The sequence below is a fragment of the Phaseolus vulgaris genome, chromosome 5 (assembly GCF_051622355.1).
Source record: "Phaseolus vulgaris cultivar YP4 chromosome 5, ASM5162235v1, whole genome shotgun sequence".
NCBI lineage: Eukaryota > Viridiplantae > Streptophyta > Magnoliopsida > Fabales > Fabaceae > Phaseolus > Phaseolus vulgaris.
The window spans coordinates 392,309-415,268 of NC_143502.1; the positions used below are offsets into that span (position 1 = coordinate 392,309).

General features: G+C 29.0%; 2 protein-coding genes across 4 annotated transcripts; both read right to left on the minus strand.

Annotated features, from left to right (window-relative positions):
* Positions 1–2,802: 2,802 nt before the first annotated feature.
* Positions 2,803–7,680, minus strand: LOC137834598 (serine/threonine-protein kinase D6PKL1). Its single transcript, XM_068642656.2, has 3 exons — positions 7,098–7,680; positions 4,526–6,307; positions 2,803–3,937 (listed from the first exon to the last, which is right to left on the minus strand). Exons 2-3 carry the CDS (start codon positions 6,157–6,159, stop codon positions 3,088–3,090), a joined length of 2,484 nt encoding a protein of 827 aa, XP_068498757.2. The 5' UTR covers positions 6,160–6,307; positions 7,098–7,680; the 3' UTR covers positions 2,803–3,087.
* Positions 7,681–19,028: 11,348 nt separating this feature from the next.
* Positions 19,029–21,240, minus strand: LOC137834599 (SNARE-like superfamily protein). 3 transcript variants are annotated; one of them, XM_068642659.2, is made up of 4 exons: positions 21,063–21,240; positions 20,768–20,801; positions 20,410–20,482; positions 19,029–20,331 (listed from the first exon to the last, which is right to left on the minus strand). In XM_068642659.2, the coding sequence occupies exon 4, from the start codon at positions 20,177–20,179 to the stop codon at positions 19,343–19,345; it is 837 nt and encodes a 278-aa protein (XP_068498760.1). In that variant the 5' UTR covers positions 20,180–20,331; positions 20,410–20,482; positions 20,768–20,801; positions 21,063–21,240; the 3' UTR covers positions 19,029–19,342. The 3 variants fall into 3 exon arrangements, with proteins under 3 accessions (XP_068498760.1, XP_068498761.1, XP_068498759.1); XM_068642660.2 differs by having other exon boundaries at positions 20,410–20,505; XM_068642658.2 differs by having other exon boundaries at positions 19,029–20,482.
* Between the last annotated feature and the right edge of the window lie 1,720 nt (positions 21,241–22,960).

Sequence of the window (22,960 nt, forward strand, 5' to 3'; positions counted from 1 at the left end):
AAAAGAAAACAGGATAATACTTTTAGAAATTTTAAACATATTTAAAAGTTTTGGTAAGATATGCTTAAGGTCTAATATTTCTGTACAAATGAATTTGATTCTTATACTAATAAATTAAAATTGTGAATTTAAATTAGTTTTTAGTATTTTTTTAATTTAAAAAAAACTAGAAGAGACTAAATCTATAATTTTTAAAAAGTTAAATGATGCAATTTATTAACATAAAAGTACAAAGGCTTTTACTACAACTTATTTCATACTAAAAATGATATCACATATATTTGAGACAAAAATATTCTTTCAAAATAACGAAAATAACTTTAAATAAATGGAGGATGTAGATAAAAAAATTACTTCCAAAACCCTTTATCCAAAAATATTCCAAATTTAAATTTCCAGAACATATTTTTGAATTCCAAAATTTTTTATCCAAAATGCATTTGCAATTGTGTTTTGATTTTTTTTTTTTCAGAATTTTTTTTTTAGTTTTGAATTATATTTATTATTTTGGATTTTCAAATCCGGAATAAAGGTAGTTTTGAAAATTTTTAAAAATGATAGGATGCAATTTAAAATTGTTTTGGTGGAAGTAAAAATTGCCAATATTTGACTACAGGTCCTTACCACTTAACTAATATTAGCAGAATTTGATCACATTTGACTGAAAGTATAAATATACATGTATAAATATATATATATATATATATATATATATATATATATATTCCAATACATTTGTTGTTTGATCTAAATTATATAAGCACATTTCTAAGCATATGCATGTCAGTTGGATGTGTTCTGTCCTAGTGGATGAAACCACTTCTTGCACTATCATTTCCATGCATGGGAATATTACTGAATTGATTTGACAAAATTCAATGAAATGAATCTATGGATACAAATAAGAAGAATGTTATGTGATATTCTTCGACAAATTGAACACAAACTCAAGTAATGGTTTAATTTGGGTGGAAATCTGCAGCTAAATTACTTGAACAACTTGCATCCATGCTCTTCTTTCTCGTAAACTATTGATTAATTGGAACTCAGAATGGCAGTGTGACACCAACAACACAGAATCAACTTCACAGTGTCACATGAGTTCTTAGTCTGTAATGAAAACACCAGTTACGTCCTAAAACAAGTGATGTAACATTTGCATGACAACAAAGCACACAGAAGGTACAATGGAGGTAACAGGTCAAAATAAAATATGCATAGCTTCCAAACTGAGATATTCAGTAAAATATTCTGAGACGTTCCATCATTCAAAGTGACTAAAAAGAGAGAAAGGGTCAAATAAAGTTGCCCACTTTTACTAGTCCATTCTACAAAAGTACCACACTATGTGTACCTGTGATTTTTTTACCTCTAATGGAAGTGTTTTGATATTATTTGCCCCAGCAGAATTAGATCTTCTGGATTTTTAAGTGATTAAGATTCCTTCCCTATATGTTCATTCACTGACAGTAGGTACTATTCAACAATGATCCTCTGGTATCTGCAAGTTCATCACCACAGGAGCACATAATAAGGTACCAAAGATTCAAAACATTACAAGAAAAGACAGGAAGCAAAAGAATATCAGGTGATGCTCCACTTGATTCAGGAAGTAATAAAATACCTTTTTCAGCCTTTTGGCTAAGATCAAGTGTCATTCAGGGAGTCAAGTTAGAAGAGTTTAAAACCATGAAAATGATCTTGGTCTCACATACGTGCATAGATATATGTAATACAATTACAGGAAAATTACTTTAGTCACAAAACAAAGGAAAAGTAAAATCAATGGAGGAACTGTGTATAAATTGCTTAAATGACAATGATTTTGTTTTGCATGTAATTTCAGTCTCAGGAAATTACATTGTACAAGTCAATACATGACAATCTTAACAAATAATTTGATAAACCAAATATACCTTTAGCAGCTCATGACTTGCACAGAGCATTCCAACTCTAGTTCATGCACATCATGGTAAAAATATTCTGCTTTTATCCACAAGTTGAACTAACCAATGATTATAGTTTACCTTTTGCAAACCTGTGCTATCCATCATCCTGACCAGTAACAATTATGGACTTTGGCATGGTCATGGGCATATCAGTTATCCTGTATCATCAGTATTCACATCAGACTAGGGGCATGTTTAGTTAAGCTTCTTCATTCGAACTTCTAGAAGAGAATAGGAAATAAAATGTAAAATAAATTTCCCCATAAGTTAAAACCACTCTATGCATAAATTAAATATTTAATTTGGTATAGTTAAATGAAGAAGTTTATACGAATTAGCTTACCATAAGCTAGTTTTAGCTTATGGAGAAGTTTATATTATATTTTCTTACTTTTTTCTCCTAAAGACATTTATGGAGAAATTTATCCAATCAGACCCTAGATATAAAATTTAGTCCAAAGCTGATAAACTTCATATACTGACCCTTTAAATTTGCATGTATTGAATGCCAACATCTCCAATCTGTGCTTTAAACCAAGAAAACACCCACCACCACTGCATACAACAAGAATAAGACAACCAGTTCTAACCAGTTCATAAAGGTATAGTACTACAGATTACATATAGAACTGTTTCAAAATCACCAACATAAGAAAACCAGCCTTACCACTGTTATGCTTATTTGCATTTCTGCATTGGCCTAGAAATGAAACGTATCTCACGGAATTGCATAATTGTAAATGCCAGTAACAAACTTGAATGGCTTTCCTTTATAATGTAAAACTATGCAAATGACCAGAGAGTTTAAAAAAAACTAGAAATAAAGGATTTTGGGAAGGTGTCAACCATGGAGGAAAACGAGAAAAGGGAATGAAATATCCATTGATAATATCATATAGAGGCAGACAAACCAAAGAAATCCTTGTGTTTCCTTTATCGATTTGCAACTTCTAGTACAGTATAAACATATACTAATCTATCTATTTGTTACATGGTTTGGATTACATTTATGCTATAGGCTATACTAAGTGTTATATGGATGAGATTGGGTTTTGAAACCAAGTCAAGTTCAATTCAATTTCCTACCCCTCACAAAAAGAAATGAAAAAGAAAACCAGGGTTGGAAAGGGCAGAGTAACTAAAACAGCTCAAACTCTTCACAGTCTTCTATATCCTCTAAATCATTTGCATTCTCCTTATTTGCAGCCATAGATGGAGCACTACTTCCAAAATCCCGAAACTTGGGGAGCTCTGGTGGTGCTGCACACCGTATTAGAGCCCAGTTGAGGCCTTCAAAGAAGGGGTGCTGCTTTATTTCAGCAGCACCTTTTACAGAACCTAATCGATTTTCAGGATCCTTTATCAACAACCCTCTGATCAAATCTCTGGCATGAAAACTGACTATTGGAGCACCCGGGAACTTAAGGCATTGTGACACAACATTGGCTAATGTGTCCTCATTTGATTGGCCCTTGAAGGGAGTCTTACCATATAAAAGCTCAAACAAAAGTATACCAAAAGTCCACCAATCTACTGCACTCCCATGACCCTCACCCTTGATGATCTCCGGTGCAAGATATTCATAGGTTCCAACAAACGAGTTAGACCGCGCACTGGTAGGCTCCACCACAAGCTGTGGCAGTGGACCAACCTGAGAAGCTATGTCAGACTTCATCTTTCGGGATTTTGCTCCAGCAGATAATAGAATGGGAGTAAAGCAGGAAACTTGCCAATCTGGTTGGAGACAGAAAGGGTGTATGCAGCTAGCTTCAGAACAGGGACTGGAGGTCTTCTTCGCGGCATCTGTGTTAGGTGAAGATGACTTGACTAACATTGGATTGACAGAACACCTGAGTGACAAATCAAAATCTGTCAGCATAATATGTCCATCTTCTCGTACTAGGATATTTTCCGGCTTTAGGTCTCGATATACAACTCCCAGCATGTGCAAATACTCCAGGGCGAGAAGAACCTCAGCAACATAAAACCTGCAAATGTGATGGCATGACTATAGTGAAGAACTGGGTGAAAAACTTATCAACTTGCCATGCATTGTCACACAGGAATCTGTTTCTGGTAAAGTGAAAATGAGACAATACAACATTCACACTTAATCTGCATCTTTCTCAGTTGCAGTCTAAACAAGACTTTTTTGGTACATCAATCAAGATAATTTCAAACACTGCCCTTTGATTAAATTCTCTTGGGGATTCCTATAGTTTTCCACTAAACCATCCAACCAATTTGTGCGCACAAGTGTGTCTGTTCTGTTTAAATTTCATTCATCAAGGTTACCTCACTTACATTCTCCAAAAATTTACACTAGGTTTTCTAGTTCAGTGCATAGCATCAAACATAAAATGCTAGCTGGGCTTAGAAATGAATGCTGCAATGAATAAATTACCAAAAAGGTCTCTGGACTTGAACATAAAAATTATCTTGGGTTAAAAAAATATGAACATACTCTACCGAGACAACAATTGAATTTCAAAACAGAAATATAGAAATCCAGGCACGATTGAATTTCAAAATATATTTTCTAGTCACAAAGGAATGGAGAAGTCCACAACTCCTACCTAGTTGCTTGTTCCGAGAAACTCTTGTATGACTGCCTCTGTCGCAGCACATGCAGATCTCCTCCGGGACAATACTCCATAACCAAGCAAGAGAGCTTATCTGTTCCAATATGAGAATACAGCGTAGGAAGAAATGGATGATCTAGCATCTGAAGGATCTCTCTTTCAGTTTGGGCCCTGAACATTTTCTTCCGACTTGACAAAAATTCATTGTCCATCACTTTGAGTGCAAAAAGGCAGCTTGTACCAATTAGTTCCGCAAGGTAAACAGTTCCAATGTCCCCACTACCAAGTCTCTTTTGCAACTTAAAGTGCTTCAAATTTAAATTACCATGTTGCTGCTGAACAGCACGGATAGCTTCCCATCTCATGTGTTTCGACATGTGAGGTCTGTGGCCACCACGGCTGGAACCACTAAGACTGCTTTCCTCACTGATGCTTGTGCTACTACTATACTCACCAATGCTACTTTTTGAACTTTGAGAGAACTCGCCCTTTTCCTTTGATCTTGATTTCTCATCAACTTTTGTCACCAGAAACTTAGTTCTCTTATTGCAGTTCAAGCTGAAACCAGGTTTGCTTGAATCCGTACCAACATTAACTGAGTTAACTTCAATGCTATGATTTGAACTGCTTGGAGACAATTTCCCATTTTCTTTCACTCCATGCTTCAAATCAGAATTTCCAACCTCCTTGTCCACATTACTTGTACATGGAGTGGAGCAGCTTGAGATAGAACTTAAATCCTGCTTTACCTTTTTCTTAAGAAAGTTCAAGTTATTGAATATTGGCTTTGACAAACATGTATTGCTGCTTGTGGATTTATCCCCTCCATTACCAGTGCCAGAGCTAGGTGGACAAGATGCAGGAAGTAAATTTGCTTCCTTCCCCTTAACTGGCATTGAAGAACTAAGAGAAGCTTTGCTTAAGGAAACAGGATCCCTTCTATCCTCTGGCACCACTTCACTAGCAGAGGCAACTGGTGACAAATGTGCAAGTACTGGTTTTCCAATGTCCATTATTGGTTTGTCACCCTCAACCTCTAATGGCAGAGGAACAATCTGATCTTGGGATGAAAACCCAATCATCATTTCTTTTGGTTTTGTAGCATCAACCAAAGGACTAGGACGATGATCAATCGAACTTGATATAGTTACACCGGGTAATTTATTAGAAGGTGCAGTAGATATCTCTGGCACTAGGGAAATTTCAACCAAATTCCCTTTCCCCTCGTCTACCACCGCTGTGTACAACCTTTTGATGGTGCCAGCCTCTGATACTCTAGATGAACTGCATGGCTTAGACAATCTTTTCAAAGCAGCCATTTCTGAGGCCTGAGAGATGCACAACCCTCTAAGTGCCTGCTTTAAACTTACCGGCTCTGAGATGCCAATTCCTGATGCCTGAGATGAAGTGACTTTTATTGGCCTTTTAAGAGCATTCTTTTGTAACCGTGATGAACTATGACCTCTTGAACTTTGAATATCAATAGCCTGAAAAAGCTGATTAATATCATCCTCAATCGAATACTTTTTTCCTGATTTGTGAGCACAACTACTCTCAGGTTTGTCAACCATAGAAATTATTTCTTCCCTTGATTCCACTATCTCACATGTACTACCAGAGGTATCCATATTCGATAGATTATAAGTTGACTGACAAAAAAAGGAAACTCAGCTTTAGCCCAGTTTCAAAGATAAGTCACAGAGGATTGCACAGAAGTACAAAACCGCAAAGGGCACCACCACATTTCTCTTCAGTCATACCTCTCAACATCCAAACCTGAAATTTAACATTGATATTGCAGATAGGTCAAGACAAGTTTGGAAAACAATGTATTTAGCTACATAGGCAGGGAAAAATAACAGACACGTGCATAATGCATTCGAACACCAAGTTGTCAGACAAACTGAAGTGGATATTCACCTCATCCTAAGCCATCCTTGCAATTTGAACATTTTTATTACTGAACTGTAAAAGGTGACAATACATTTCTTCCTCCACTCCCATCTTGGGCCACCACGGGCATTTACATCCCTGATGGAGGAGAGCAAGCATGGAGCACCTCTTTGTTCAGATTTGGTATTTGAAGATGTGAATTTGGAAGTGGGATACATTTCTTGATTATGTGAAGAGATGTGAGATTTGATATCAGGGGAAAAAGGAAAGATCAAGGCTCACAACCCAAAACATGGAATTAGTACCATAATTAGAGCTAAAAAAAACCTTGGATTCAAAGGCAAGGAGGACAACAAGGAAGCTCAATCAAAGAGAGAATTCAACAAAGAAGATAAAAGTAAAATGCATGAAACAAAGAAGCATAAATACATTAACCAATTATCCTCCTCGTGGATCAAAATTAAAAGAGGAGCTAAAACACCAAACAAAAAAAGTTAAACCATTACATGAAACAATCACAATCAAATTGCAAAACCATCATCATCCAAGGGAACAAAAAAAAAGGCCTATTGCAAAATCAAGCAAACATAATCCAACCACCCAGAAAACAAAAGCAAAATCTGGAACAAAAAACCATGCCAACAATCAATTAACGAAAGAAACAAAACATTACCTGAAAGAGCTCCAAAACCCCAGAAAGAGGTGTGTGGAGGGGAATTGAAAGAGCCCAAAAGCGTAACACATGAAAAGCAAGTGAAAGAGGAGAGCATGCTAATGGTATGGCTAGGGTTTGATGTATGATGTTTGAAGTTGAAAGATGAGAGAGGGAGAGAGAAGGAAAAGGCAAAAGGGTGAATATGGTGAAAGAGGAAAGAGAAAACAGAAAAGGTAGAAAGGGTAATCACGAGAAGGGTGAGAGGCAGAAAGAGCAGTGTGACAGTGGCAACATTTGCTGTTCCTATTGCTATTAACTACACCTCCTACCACCTACTGCTACAACTCCTTCATTTTCTCTGCAATCTAATGCTGCAAAACAAAAACAAAACAAAAAAAAACATTTACTATGATTTATGTTACCTTTTGTGTGTGGTGTAGACAACATTAACACATGGTGTTGTGTTGCAGAGACACATACATACATTATGCACACACTAGTAACTCATTCAAACCATACCAAACGCTATGTGTTATTCTCTTCCTATCTCCTTCTCCTACCTTCATTTTAATATCTGCATGTAACCAATGCTTCTTATTATAAACCTATGCTAATTAATTATTATTATTATAGAAATATTTTGTTCTTAATATAATCAAAAATTATAATTTTACTAGTTTTACTTAAACTCTATTAATGATTACAATAATTTTATGTATATTTAATATTTAGTAATTATCATATATGTTTATTAACAAAAAAAACTACTAAAAATTAAACATATATTCAATTATAAGTTTATACAAAATTAAAGAAACTAATTTTTTTTTATAAATTAGACATTTCTACCATTATATAAAAAAATATTATTAAAAAAAAACAAATATGAAAAATTAGGCCAAAACTTATAAATAAATAAAAACATCAAATTTAGATTAATCATATAACATAGAATTTTAAAGCCTGATAAGAAAGAACTCTGGAGATAAATTAAGAAACGAATAAAAGAATCAAAATAATCAAAATAAACGAATAAAAGAATTCTTATTTTTTTAAAGTTTTTAAATTTAAAATTATAATTTTTCTTCTTGTTATATTAATATTTTTTTGTATTTAACTAACTATTTATTCTAAATTTATTTGATTAGAAATAAATATGTAAACAATGAAAAAAAAAATTAAAGTTTAAATTAATAAAATAAGACTGAAAAAAAATATAAATGAGAAGAAAGAAAAATACATAATTTAATTCAGATAATAAAATATATGTAAGTTGTAAGATTTACACAAGTAACCAAAGTGTCGTTCTAATTAAATATTAAAATGTTTTTCATTTGTTCTGTTTTAAACTCGGACTTATGATTAAGTGTTATTTTATAAAATAATTGTCAATTATTTTAATTGCATGTATAATTTTGTAAAATATTATATAAGTTATATGAATTATTACCCCAACAATCAATTATGTATAATTATAATCAATTATGTATAATTATAATCAATTATATAATTTAATGGAATATGTAAAATAATAAATAAATTACATTTTTAAGATTTTGTTTATTAATTTTGTTTCTATATTTTTGAGATATGATTGAGTGTGTAAATTACACTTTTTAGACTAGCATAATTATATTTTTTACTTTAAAAATTATGTTATTGGTGTAAAACTAGGTTTGGTGATGATTAAGGTCTCTTTCTAAGAATAAATCTCAATTGAAAAAAAAAAACTTTTACCAATTAATTTAAGGATAAGTTATTGATCAGTGAAATGTATAAATTAATTAATAATAATTTAGTATTTGAAAGATTAACAAATTTAATCTAATCCTTCTATCAAATATGAATTAATTGGTTCTAACACAATATAAATGAATCTAAAATTAGTTCTTAACATCATAATTAAACATTTTAACTCAACTACAATAAATAAATAATTAATACATTTTCAGCACATTTAGTGACTAATTTTTGTAAAATTTTAAAAACATAATTGAAAAAATTTAAGAATATATATATATATAATAATAAAAACTTTTATCTATTATCATAAAATTTTACATCTTAATTAAACTAAACTCACACCTCAAATAACAATAATATCTATAAAAAAATATTGTTAAAATAATTATATATGAAAAAGTTAAGGGTATATTAGTTAAATTGATTGTAATCTTTGAAAGAAAAATGAAAAATTGTGAGTATTTATGGAAAGGTAGAGAGAGTTAGGGGCATAGTGTCCTAAAGTTGTAAGGTAGGGTTAGGGTTTGTTGTGCATTACATAAGAAGTTGGATGGGACCCATCAATTAATGTTAGGGCACACTTTTTAATTTTTTTCCTAAATTTGTGAACTGTAATCATATCATAAATGCTTCAACTTTTTCCACTAACAAACAAACAAATCATAAAATAATTAGGTCAAATCTTGCCTCTCTTCTGTGGATTTGATTTGGACTAGTGAGTTAGATATTTAGCTTATTTAACTAATAATAAATTATTAAATGTGTTTAGTTGGAAAGTTTTTCTATAAAGTTTTTTATTAAAAAATTATAATGTAGCTAAATATTTTGACTTCATTTTTTTATGATATTGTACCTTTTAGTTTTTGTTTGAATTGAAAAGTGAAAAAAAAGGAGAAAAAGAAATAAATATATTTATTAATTATTTTAAGTGGAAAGTTATATAATCATATTGGAAGAATAGTTATGTAATTGTATATTTTTATTTAACAAAAGATAAAATTAGTTAATTAGATGTTATAATGTGTCATTTTATTAAATAATAAAATTGTCAAATAAAAATACATATTTTTTATTGGCACTTTTTGTAATGTTTAGATTAATTGATTGAAATTAGTAAATAATGAATAAAAAATAAGTGGTAATAAAAAAAATACTAATATGCAACATGCAATCATGGTTAGAATAATATAATAATAAAAAATTTATTGTTAACTAATTTTTTTAGAAGATAAGAAATAAACGAGAAATTAACAAATGTTAATGAGTCTGAACTATAAATAAGTTAGAATAAAAAAAAGTTATAAGTAAAAAAATATTTCATGTTAATGAAATTGATCCAAATAAAATTATTTAAAACTTTATTGTATTAAAATCAAACAACTTATTTATATCATCTATAAAACTATGTTTTAATTCAATCAACATAAGCATTATAGTTTAAAATAATTTATCTGAATTTAAGAGAATTTGTATTTATTAAATTTCAAATAATTGATATACGGGATATATGAATAAATTGAAATTAGTCTACGTTAATAAAATTAGTTTATATTGATGAAATTTGAGTATGGGAAAAGTATGTAATAAAATATTTCTTTTAAATAAAACCACCAATTAGTTTATTTATTTATTAAGAATACTTTTTTAAGTATATTAAGAATATTTTCTTTATTCAATATTTTCATCTTCACACACAAAAATTATTAAAAAAAAATCATTTTTAGTAACCATATTTAACTGATAGAAATACATAAATGTGTTTACTATAGAAATTATTTGAAAATATTTATAAAGAATTTGAAAAACCTTTAAAAATGTTAAACTATTTAAATGAGGTTGACCAAGGACCACATTCAGGTTGGTCAGCATCCAACATTCAAATGTAAATAAAATAAAAAACATAAATTTTTTTTTTTAATAAATACTCATACACAAAAGTAAAATATATATTCAATAAACTAAATATATTTTATAAACTAAAAAATTATTGATATCTAAAGTAACTTTATTATTAATAAAAAATTATAAATTAGTATCTAATCAGTATCAATTACTTTATATTTTAAAATTAGTAATTAAAATTTTCGTAACTAACTAAATACCAATTTAAAAATTTGTTTATAAATTTTTATTTAGAATATAAACCACTTTAGATATCAATATTTTTAAGTCTATAAAATAGTATTAAATTTATTTAATATAGTAACTAATTATTATTTTTCTCTAAAATTAGTTTTGCAGCAGTGTTTATATAGAACTTTAGTAAAGAAATATAAAGAAAATAAAATAAAGTATTTTATTAACTAAAAGAAATGTATATGAATTTGCTTGGTGAGAAGGTAATTTTTATAATAAAACACCAAAATTAACTTAATATTGTCACTAAAAATATCTTTAGAGATTTTCTTTTACAATACTTTTAATTTAAAAACATAAAGAAAAATATCAAACAAATCTTTTTATCCACTAAAATGAACTTATATAATTTATTTGATGAGGAGACACTTTTTAAAAAACACATAACAAAATCTAAAACTTATATAAATATATATATATATATATATGGTCCCTTTATGTTTGACCTAGTAGGTTTTGGTGTTCCATTTATACGAAGTGGTGGACCAAGTGTTTTCTGAAAATTCTTTTCTGATAAAACTTCACAATTGAGATGAACAAATTTGCATGGCTTGTTTCAATATAGGGAGCAATTGCATCACTTTCTTTTACCAAACACATCTTTCTTTTTCTCCTTTTTTTTTCTCACCTGTTCAAAACTTTACTTTACTCAACAAATATTCTTTTATATATATATATAAATCCAAATTTCAATCACATATTTAGAAAAAAAACATGACTACAAATTTATCAACTATATTCTATCATGTTTATAGTAAAAAAAAACATGACTTATCATAAGCAAATAATATTTTTGGAGTGTTATAATTCACAAAAAAATTGTTATAGTTTATGTATATATCTTATGGGATTTGATTTTACTCGTACCTAATCTTATTTTGTATATGCATTGTAATTTTTAATAATTTTTTTTTTATCTACAATGAACTAATTACATTAAATAAAATTGGACAATGAAGGAATGTCACAATCCATATAAAAAAATTAAAAGTCTCCAAGTCAGAACTCATTACAACCCAGCAATATATCATCTCAAAAACCTATATATATGTTACGTACTAGTCTGTGAATGAAATGGTTTAACCAAACAAACCTAACTAGAAGCCCAAAACATCATGTATTGATGCAACAACTAACAAAAAAAATTAAAACCACAAATTGTCTATAGAACTTAGATTCCTTAGTAATTTGCACTTGTGGCAACCAAAATCCAGAAACACGTGATCATAATCTCCAACGAGCTTATATTATAAATTGATTAATAACAATCAACCATATATTACTAGAAAATCATTAAATAGAAATCAATTTTAGAAACAAAAAATAATTAGTCGTTATATTGACTAAATTAGATACTATTTTAAAGACTACAAAATTATTTGTATCTAAATTAGTTTTTATTATTGATAAATAGTTTCTAAATTGATATCTAATTACTACCAAAATTTTAGCTACCAACTATCTAAATTTTAAAGTTGATAACTAAAACCTTAGTAGCTAATTAAATATCAATTTAAAAACTATTTATCAATAATAGAAACAAATTTAGATACCAATAATTTTTTCAGTCTCTAAAATAGTATATAATTTATTCAATATAACAATTAAATATTTTTTATCTCTAAAATTAGTTTTTATTTAATTATATTTTTTAGTGATAGTAATATAATTTTTGTAATGAATCTCTATTTATCCACCAATGTGTTAAAAAATGCATTAATTAATTATGAAAGTTTTCACGTGGAATTCAAACTCCAATAGCTACCATGTTCATGTGGAAAGATTATAGTATAAACCCTAGAAATAAAGTTCATTAATGGAAAAAGAGTAGTGCATGTGATGTAAAGGTCACAACACACTCCAATTTAATTACCAAAATTTTAGCCTTTTTTGCCACTTGTTGCATTGTGAAGAAGTGCATAAACTTTGGGACCATGATGCCAAAGTAAGAAAAAAAAAACCCTTTATATGCTTTTACTTGAATGTGTAATAATGATGAATTGGTAGTAAATAAGACCAACCACACCAAATAACACAAAGAAACTTTTTTCTTTTTATAAAAAAAAAGAAGAAGATAAAGATGGAAGAATTAAAAAAAGAAAGTTATATGAACATGCATGTTGTGCTCATCATCATCCATGGAAATGGATGAGGTGGTCTTAATTATATTTCATGATCTAACATTCATCCTCATTTGACGCAATGATTACCTTTTTTAAGATAATATTTAAAATAAATAGTTTTTTTTTCAACTAATATATAGTTTTAAGTAATTATAGTATAAGTAACAATTTTATGGTAGTTTTATTATAGTATATCAAATGTTACATATTCAACAGCTTTATCATCAATAACTAATATATGTTGAGATGTAATAGTAATTGCCAAAACCTAATTTGATGATTTTGTCTTCAATTTCATAAAATGTGAGATGGTGACTAGAAACCTAGTTTGGTTATACATGAACCAAGGAGATACATTCTCATAATAAGTGGTGATAATATTAGTTGAGGTTAAATATGTTTTATTTATCTGTAATTTCTAATATACGAAGTTCGGTTTTTTCTTACTTTAAACTTTAAACCTTTTGGATATTTGTAGTAAGAAAACTATTGGAATAGGTCGGTTCATACTAGTTTTTTTTACTTGAAAAACGAATTTTCAGTGTGGACTGTAATGTTAGAATATTTCATGTTGACTAATTGTTGACGTGAATATTATAATATTATGATATAATCTACGTTAAAAAATCGTTTATCGTAAAAAAAAAAACTGATCATGATCAACTTCAATAGTTTTTTATTACAAGTACCTAGAAGATCTAAAGTTTGGACTATAAAAACAAAAAACAATTTCGTGTTATATTAAAAAAAATTTAACCCTATTAACTTATACACAATTGAACTATGAAATTGAATATAATATATAACAACCCTAGTGTGATGTGCATTATATATATACATAGATGGTGTCTCCATGATTGAGTGAGGTAAAGCATCTTGTAAACAAGAGATGACACTACAAGATTATTTATTTATGTATAAATTGTGATGAAAATTAGTAAGAGCTATCTTCCATGTGTGAGAGTTATGGAATTTGGAAGTCTCATTTCTCATTACTTATTTGGAGGGGACCAAGTTCATGTCTCACTCTTGTCTTCTCTTTCATTTCAACCCTCTTCATCTCAACAACTCCCTCCAACAACACAAGACAAAGTGCCAACCTTTTATTACCTCATTCAACCACAAATTAAAACCTAATTCAATGTTCTTTTTCAATATGCTTTTCACTTTGCATGCTCAACAATTTAGTCTGCTAATTATAATGTCACAACTTTTTCTACTACCTCTTAATTAACATTGGTGTACCTAGTTTCTATGGATAAACTTGACAAAAAAAACCATTTTTTCCATTAAATAACAAGTGGGTTTGGAGGTAGGTTAACAAATCAATAAATAAAAATATAGTTAAATTATATTAAATATAATCAAATTAGTATGTGTGTTAAATCATCTTTAATTTTTCAAGATGTTAAGAATTATATACTTCTAGCAATTCTACTAAATATTTTTTTTTTAACAAAACCAACATATATATGTTAAAACATGATAGTAAAATCATTTCTAATATATAAATAGAATATTAGCTGAATGGACAATTAGGTTTTGAAGTGAATTTTTTAACAAAATGTCCTCTTCTTAAACTAATGAAAGGGATTTATTATATTTAAAAAAATAATTTTTTAAGTTTTTTTAAGATATAGATAAAAAGAAAGTTTTTGTTGATAAAATATGTACTAAAAACATAATATAATAAAATGATAGACAATTTCTTCTTTTATCTCCATAAAAAATGTAAAATGATAAAAAAAAATTCATTTTTTTACATTGACACCTTTCTTCCCCTTCAGATTCTAGAATTTCATATTTTAAAATTCAAAATATAAAATTGTATTCTAAATTCCAAAATTTTGAAAGTATTTTTAACCTAAAATATACCTTTTAAACTCTAGAATTAAAAATATAAAATTGTATTTCAAATTTAAAATTCAGAATATATTTTTAAACCCAAAAAATAATTTTCACACAATAAAATTTGAAATACAATTTTGTATTTTAAATTCTAGAATTTGTAAAATTTACAAATTATATAATTTAAAAAAAAAACTAGGATGGAGGTTGAGGAAGAAATTGAGTAAAATGATAGCAGTCTCATCTATGTAATATATCCAAAAACCTATATACATCTATAATAAAATTTGACAAATAAACTGATTTTTTTTTTTTTTGTTCATATTTATTTAAAAGTTGATGTTGACAACGTTATTTTTGTGCACAAAGCTCTTCTTCACGCTGGTAAATGAACAGTGCAGCTTTTTTTCAAATTCATCTCTGAGTTGTGTCTGATGTGAGACTCATATGATTATCTTCAAATCAAAAGTTCTTTTTTCTAATTATTATCAAATTTGTCGGAAAGACATAATATGTACTTGTCAATTTGCTTTGATAAAACATATAAAATTAATAAATTATTATGGCATGAAAATGGATTCAAGGTCCATCATTCACACTCAATCCTTAATTTCTTTTTTGGTTTTCTGAAAATAGTTTTTTTCAACCTCATCAAATTTAAGAGATAAATATCATTGCATTTAAGATATTGTCTGTTACGAATGTTGGTGTTCTGTCACGAATTTCTTTAAAAGACGTCTTGATGGATTGAAGGAGTATATAAACTACCATTGACTCGATTCTGAATAATGTGAGACTATATTGACGATATCGGAACAATTTTATTTAAGTATTTTTATAAAAATATTTAATATAATTACTATACTATGTGTTTTCAGACTTTGATTCCTTTTTGTTTGATAAAAAATAAACTTTTAACTGGATTATATTAACATTACATATTACATATAGTATATTATATTAATTAAGAGTAGTATAAAATAAATGTATCTTATTAAATATTACTATATTGCATCATTGATAATACAAGTGTGTAATATTCATGATAGTAATATAGCTTTTGTTAAATAAAAGTCTTGTTTAAAAAGAAAAAATTTAAATTTTGACATTTTCCCATTAACAAATAGCATATTTTGCAATGAAATATTTTATATTGATTTTAAAGTTAATCTGTCTCAATAAAAATTACATTATAAGTACTTAAAGTAAAAGTGAAGGGAAGATAGCTTTGTGGATGCAACTTTTGACATTAATATTATTCAAGATGCTACCAAAGAATTATAGTATGTACAAATCCTATGCATTGTAATTGAAATATGTTCTAAAAGCAAATCATTTCATTCATTTGAAACCTTATGTATAAATATTGGTTGAAAAAGAAATTTGTATGAAATAACCATTATAATATTATACCAAGAAGACTTAATGTATTATGTTGGAGATCTCATACTCGAAAAAATGACATTATACAATATATAATATATTATGTTGGAGATTTTACATCTAGAGATAATAACATTTTATAAGTATATAAGTTGAAAATCTCATATGATTTTACAAGGTTGAGTTATGCTTAAAATTCACTTCCTAATATGATATATCATACCTATTTATCGTCTATCCTATTGAAAGTTTGTTCGACATATTATGTTACTCGTTATCAAATCGCTATCGGACCATCCATAGATATATAGTCGAACATTTCATATAAATCAATAAGGAGAAAATATGAATGGTAAAAACCTAGTTGTGATTAATTATGTTTGAGTTGTTGGAAAAGATGAAAGAGAGAAAGTTTCTCAAGAAGAAGCAAATTGCCATAATAGGCTTGACTTCATGTGAAGAAAAAAATCTTGAAATAAATATCATTAAAAACTGCTGTAGAAGATTGTTATGGAGAAATTTCTTAAAAGTCTTAACATGCATAAATGGGAAACCAATGCATGTTTCACTAGTTTGGCTGTAATTTTGATGAAGTTAGATGATAAATTTGGCCAAATCCAATCCAAGCTATGAACCTTATAATTTTTTTACTTTATATAAACTAATAACAAATATTGATCCTTAGCCAGATGAATAGTAGAAGTATTATGCATAAATAATCTCACCAGCATTGGATACCTAATTTATTAAATGTGACAAGGAAATGGTACAACCAATAAGCACAACACCAGCCATGAAACCAATTTCTGCAATTTGACTTCATCTTTGAACCAGTCAACAGAATAAATTTTCTAAAGACGTTTCATCCAACTCATTAAAAACAGAAAAGAATATTTCAAAGATTATAAAAAATATAAAATATAATCAAATATGGACAGCACAAACATCAGATATAGCAGAAGGGTATCAAATATGGACAGCACAGACATCAGATATACCAGAAGGGTAATGTTATGAAGGGTAATCAGATATACCAGAAGGGTAATGTTACATTTCTCAATGCTATTATTTTAATATTTTTTATATCATTTAATCACAAATTTATCTTTTATAATATATATTTATTTCTAAACTCATCACATATATCATTTAATTAAAAATTTATCTTTTATTATATATATTTATTTCTAAACTCATCATCTCGAAGACTTAGAGTTGTAGAATTGTGTACAATTATAAGAGTTGTCAAACATTGCAGAAGAACTTTTTAACAAAAAAAAAGGAGTGTAACATTGTATTCCTAGCTCTGCTTCTACAACATCCATGCAACATTTTACTGAGTTTACTTCTGAGTAAATTTCCCCTTAAGGGTGATTCTAGATTTTGGACTTGAGTTTTATGATACAAAAAAGGTAATTGAAACAAGATAAACTAAACCTTTGAAATGAAAAGTAAATTTTAGTTGGACACCTCAACTTAGTGCATGATACCAACCTTGAGCTTTTATGAACCAAGTCAATTTATTGATGTCATGATAATGAAAAAGATAATACTGATTCTCTGACTAGTCACAGACTTGAAATTTCTGAATCTTTGAATCATTCTTATGTGACATAACAAGCCATAAAAAACACTAAAAAATTGTTTTAACTTGTAGTCAAAGCTCACAAGTAATCGTGACTTCTTCATAGGCATAACATAACCAACTTTGCTAAGATTGTTAAACAAAAGGGTAATGGACAATACCAGTCAAATCCTTCAAATTTATGTGTTAATTTTTTTTATCTATGAGCTATTCCTGGAATTGATGGCAACTTCATTGATTTATTTTTACATGGAAACGTTTTGCTTCAGTGCAGTAAGAGGTGAGAAAAACCATGTCAAGATCAGAAGAAATAAAGAAACATTTCCACAGCAACAAGTAGGTCCTTAAGTTGGATTTTTGCTGTGATAAAATCCAAAGAGTTTCAAATCAAGAGCCAGCCATGCTATGTTATTATCTTCAAGAAACAATCAAATGAAAGGGTAATGGCACAAACAGGAAGTTAACTTTATCAATAAGGCTTAGCTCAGGGGAAAATTTAACAAATTTCTCAACTGCACAAGCAAGTTGATCCACTTCATCTACAACAAAGGGGCTACAAATGTATGAGTTAAGAAAAAAGGGAAAAAAACAGCATTATTTTGCAAGTTATCACTCAATTTTGTATGAGTGTGCCAAACCAATTTGTCCATTTATTTAATTTTTCGTTTCATGATGCATGATGTAGAGATTTGCATCAACAGCAAGAATTCTAAGATTAAACTCAAACTTACTTTTTCCATTGCAAACCTACCCTGGATTTAAAGGCACTTCCCAATCCACTTTCAAAGACACTTTTCCACTATTAGGCAAAACTTACATAGAACCCACTAACTGAAGTGAAACAAGCTATCTTGAATACAACATCAGCTAAATTTCTGTGACATACTTAATGATCTATAATTCTATACACTTTCTTTAACTACTACTTTATGGCTTGCGGTTCTCCAAACTCCATTACTTATTTAGACATATACCTTAAAAGAATATATTTTATGAGCAGTGAGCAACATTATCTAAGCAATAAAAGGTGGTCTAAACATATCTAAAGAATTTTGGAGGCATAGTTATTCTGCATATACAACTTGTGATTTCAGAATATTGGTCGTCTATATATTAGAAATGAGTTATCTATTTAGAGAAAAAAATCTATAGAAACAGGCCAATCAAGACCCTTTTAAAATCTTTGCAAAATTCATATACAAGTACAGATGACTAAAAGTGATGAAACTGTACAGTAGACTCGACAGATTAAAATGCCTACACATGGGTGACAAGAAGCACATGCCTGCAAACAATATTATAGATCTAATCAACATGACCAATGTGTAACTTCCATCTGCGTGCCCTGTTGATGAAACCAATTTCTGTTGTCGATCAAATCATATTGGGAAAAAGTCAAGTTCCATATGATAGTGATTCAAATTCAGTCACAGGAACTTCAAATTCTATCGTATGCAGGATACACCATGACATATTACTAACCAGATGACAAATAATATTATACACACAGCTGCATCAATAGCTAAAACAATGCGTACTTGGCGCCACCATTTCTTACGGATGTTTTGAGGGGCTGATCTTATCCTCATTGAACCCATGTCCTTTTGCAAAGAGACCGACGAACCTGCACCACCTTGGCTTACACCATCCAGATTGCCTGAATCAGCCCTTGCTCCTCTATCTGTAGATTTTCTATGCTCCTCCAACTCAACATCTCTCATGGCAATCACATGATCCTTGACTTTCTTCTTATCTGGCTTGTTAGATTTTCCCAATAATGGGGCTTTTGTTGAGCTAGCACCCTCAATTTGTCCATTCAAACTACTTGGTGATGGAGACAGATCCACTTGATAAGACATGCAAGTGCCATCTCTCCAATTACTACTACCATGAGAAACACTCTCCAATGAAGTGATCAGACTGCGAATGACAGGAACCAGTTTTTCCTGAAAGTGATTTGAGTTCATGTTTGGCAAAATTCCTCTTGAACCTTTCTTAGCCAGCTTTTTGAATTCATCTCTAACATGCTCCAGAAACCGAAGAACTACCGAGTTACCAAGACCTTTATCAATAATTGTGAAGTAAACATACCCATCTTCCATAAAAAAACCATAAGTCCTTTTACCTATTGTCTCAAAATACCACCTGTGGAAAGGAGGAGCACTCTCCAAACACAAGGCTGCAACATTCTCAGCTTCCGGGTCTCCACCACTATAGACATATAGGACAGTGTTACCCTTAGAAACACAACAGTAATAAACCTTATTCTGAATTGAATCCATCGTAAAATCAGTAAACAATATCCCTAGTCAGATTGCAACCAAACTCCTTCGCAATACCAGGCCAACAAATCAGAAAAGTTACACCAATTTTTCTTCTCTTTATTCTGAATCTCAATGCTAACTTGACTTAGCTGAACACCGATATCCCTATACTGCGAAATCAAACCGAAGTCTTAATGTTTCATTCCAACTGAAGAACCTAAGCAAACCAGATTTAGCAAAGGAAGAACCCTATAAACCCTCGAGGAAAGAGGCAAAAGCCAAGAAAAGTGCAAGATACTGTCCACCTATACAGTCAAAAACCTGTAGGGAAAACCAAAACAAGCCTTGAGCAACTGATTAGTCACATGAACAAACACAAATATTCCATCATTCAAAGAATAACTGTCGGTAAAGCAATAACATTAACCAACATGCAAATAAAAAAACAAAACATAACCCATCTTAAATTCTCAGATAACCTAACCCCATTAAATATTTGAACCGAAAAAGATAACCAAATCCCCAGATCACAAAATCTGCTCCATCAATAATCCAAAAAAAGAGAGAGAAACTTCAAATCTATTTTGACAGAGACAGATTTAATACCTTAAAGGGTAGCAGCATTCACTCAGAACAACAGCTGAAAAGAGGGTAAGGAAAAAAAATTAAAAATCTTCAACTGAAGTCAAAGATCCACAACACAAGCAAGATTAAATTTTTACAACAATAACAACAATAACAAGACTACCCTTTTGCTTTACCCGCAAATGGGGTCACAAATCAAGCTGAACTAGAACTAATTCCAATCAGTATAATTTTTTTTTTTCTTTTGCATGAGTCCGATTAAGTGTTTTTGAGAATCTAAAACTTGTCCAAAATTAAAAACACGGAATGAACATACCTGATGGTGATGCATGTGTGGTTGTTGGGGATGAGAGATTGATTCATAAGAGAAGTGAGAGAAAGAGAAGAAAGAAGGAAGAAGAACAGTGAGAGAAAGGAAGAAAGACGAAAATGCCACGGGCACAAACCGTGTAATGTGTGAATCTAACATGCAATGTTTTGTGCTCTTTGGTTTTACTTTGAAGCTGCCAATGACTCATATTTATTATTCATTTCATTCGAAACTTTAATAATAATTTCAACTTTAACTATTTTATCATTTGTTTTATTCGAATGAATCTGGTCATGATTTTAAATTATTTTCAATTAATCATTTTTTAAATACTTTGTCAAAACTTATTCTAGATTCAGAAAAAAATAGTGGATTTAGTACTTTTTTTTTTTTACTAAAATGTTACTATCATAAAACTCAATTATTTAATTTACTCAAGTGAAAAGGTATTAACTTAGCTAATAACACTAAAATTGTGTTTTTTTAAACTATTGTTATCATTAATAAACATTTCTTTTTTTTAAAACATTTGTAAGTACACTCTCTTTTTAATACTTGTCGATAATATTTTTAACAAAACTTTATAAAATAAAAGTTTGTTATTCAAGTTTTATTTTATAAGAGTCATTAATTTTTATTTTTATTTTTAAATCTAATTTTATTTGTTATAGAAATCTTAGTGAAAAATATCTTATTAGTTTATATTTTAGAATAAGTTTTTCTTTATCATTTTTTTTAGATAGTTTTGAAAAATATTTTATATAGAAAATTATGTTGCATGTAGTCTTTTTAGAGTTAGGATGAATATTTGCTAGTCAAGAATCATAAGAGTGTGTTTATATAATTTATTAGATCTTTCTACGTACATAATTAACTTCTTGTGAGTTTTGTAGAATTTGAACTTTTGGTCTGGTGTTGAGTAAACTAAAAATAAAAGGGAAATTGGTTTTAACTTTTAACAGTACTTTAGGGTAAATAACTTTGATGTGAATGTGACATGGTCACAGGGCTGTATTTTGGAAGGTTTGTGTGATGGTTTGATTTGAACTTGTTGATTCTTGAATGAATTTGAATTGGTGTGTACTTTTATCAATTTTATGTTAGAATACTAGACAAGAATAATAGGTTCGAGTTGTGGTTAGTTATAAGTGTTTTATTCAATGATAAGTAGAAAATAGATTGAAATACATTAGATTCATGTTATCTTATGCATAAAACATGTCGTATAACAAGTCATATATTTACTGAGCAAAATTCATTTAATTAAAATCAGTGAGTTTTGGTTGTTAAATAAGTCAAATTCTTTGGACAAGTGTTTTAAATGAAAAATACGTGTGAATTAATCACTAAGCAAAATTTGTAAAATTAAAAATCTAAGAACTTTAATTGTAGCCAAATTTTAAAAAAGAGATATATTAGTGAAAGTGAAAATGTGAAAAACAATTTTTACACTTTGATAACCTAAATAGCATTGGAAAGCCCAAATATCATTGGTTGAAGTGTGGGCCTAAGCCCAAAAAGAAAAGTGTACAATGCAACTGTAGCATGATATGATTAGGGTAATTCCATTCTGCACCTCCATGTTTTTCCCACATCTCAATACATAGTAAGAAATGTCAAAAATATCCCTTCATGCAGTTTTATACAAGATTTCAAATTGAATCATAAAAAAAATTCAAATTATATAATTAAAAAATAAAAAATAAGTGTTGTATTTTGAATTGTGTAATCTAAAACAACATTTCAAACTACATCATGCAAAATTACACTTTAACTTCCAAATAAATATAAAATCGCATAATTCATAATTAATTTTTTCACTTCTAAATTCTACACATATCAATTTAATAATCCAATAATAATTTGTTGACTTCTAAATTTATAATTAATTTTTTTTTTCTATA

Coding starts and splice junctions, on each gene's coding strand:
- LOC137834598 (XM_068642656.2), bottom strand. CDS start 6,159: ATGGATACCTCTGGTAGTACATGTGAGATAGTGGAATCAAGGGAAGAA. Junction 3,938..4,525: donor TTCTCGGAACAAGCAACTAG/GTAGGAGTTGTG, acceptor TCACATTTGCAG/GTTTTATGTTGCTGAGGTTC.
- LOC137834599 (XM_068642659.2), bottom strand. CDS start 20,179: ATGGATTCAATTCAGAATAAGGTTTATTACTGTTGTGTTTCTAAGGGT.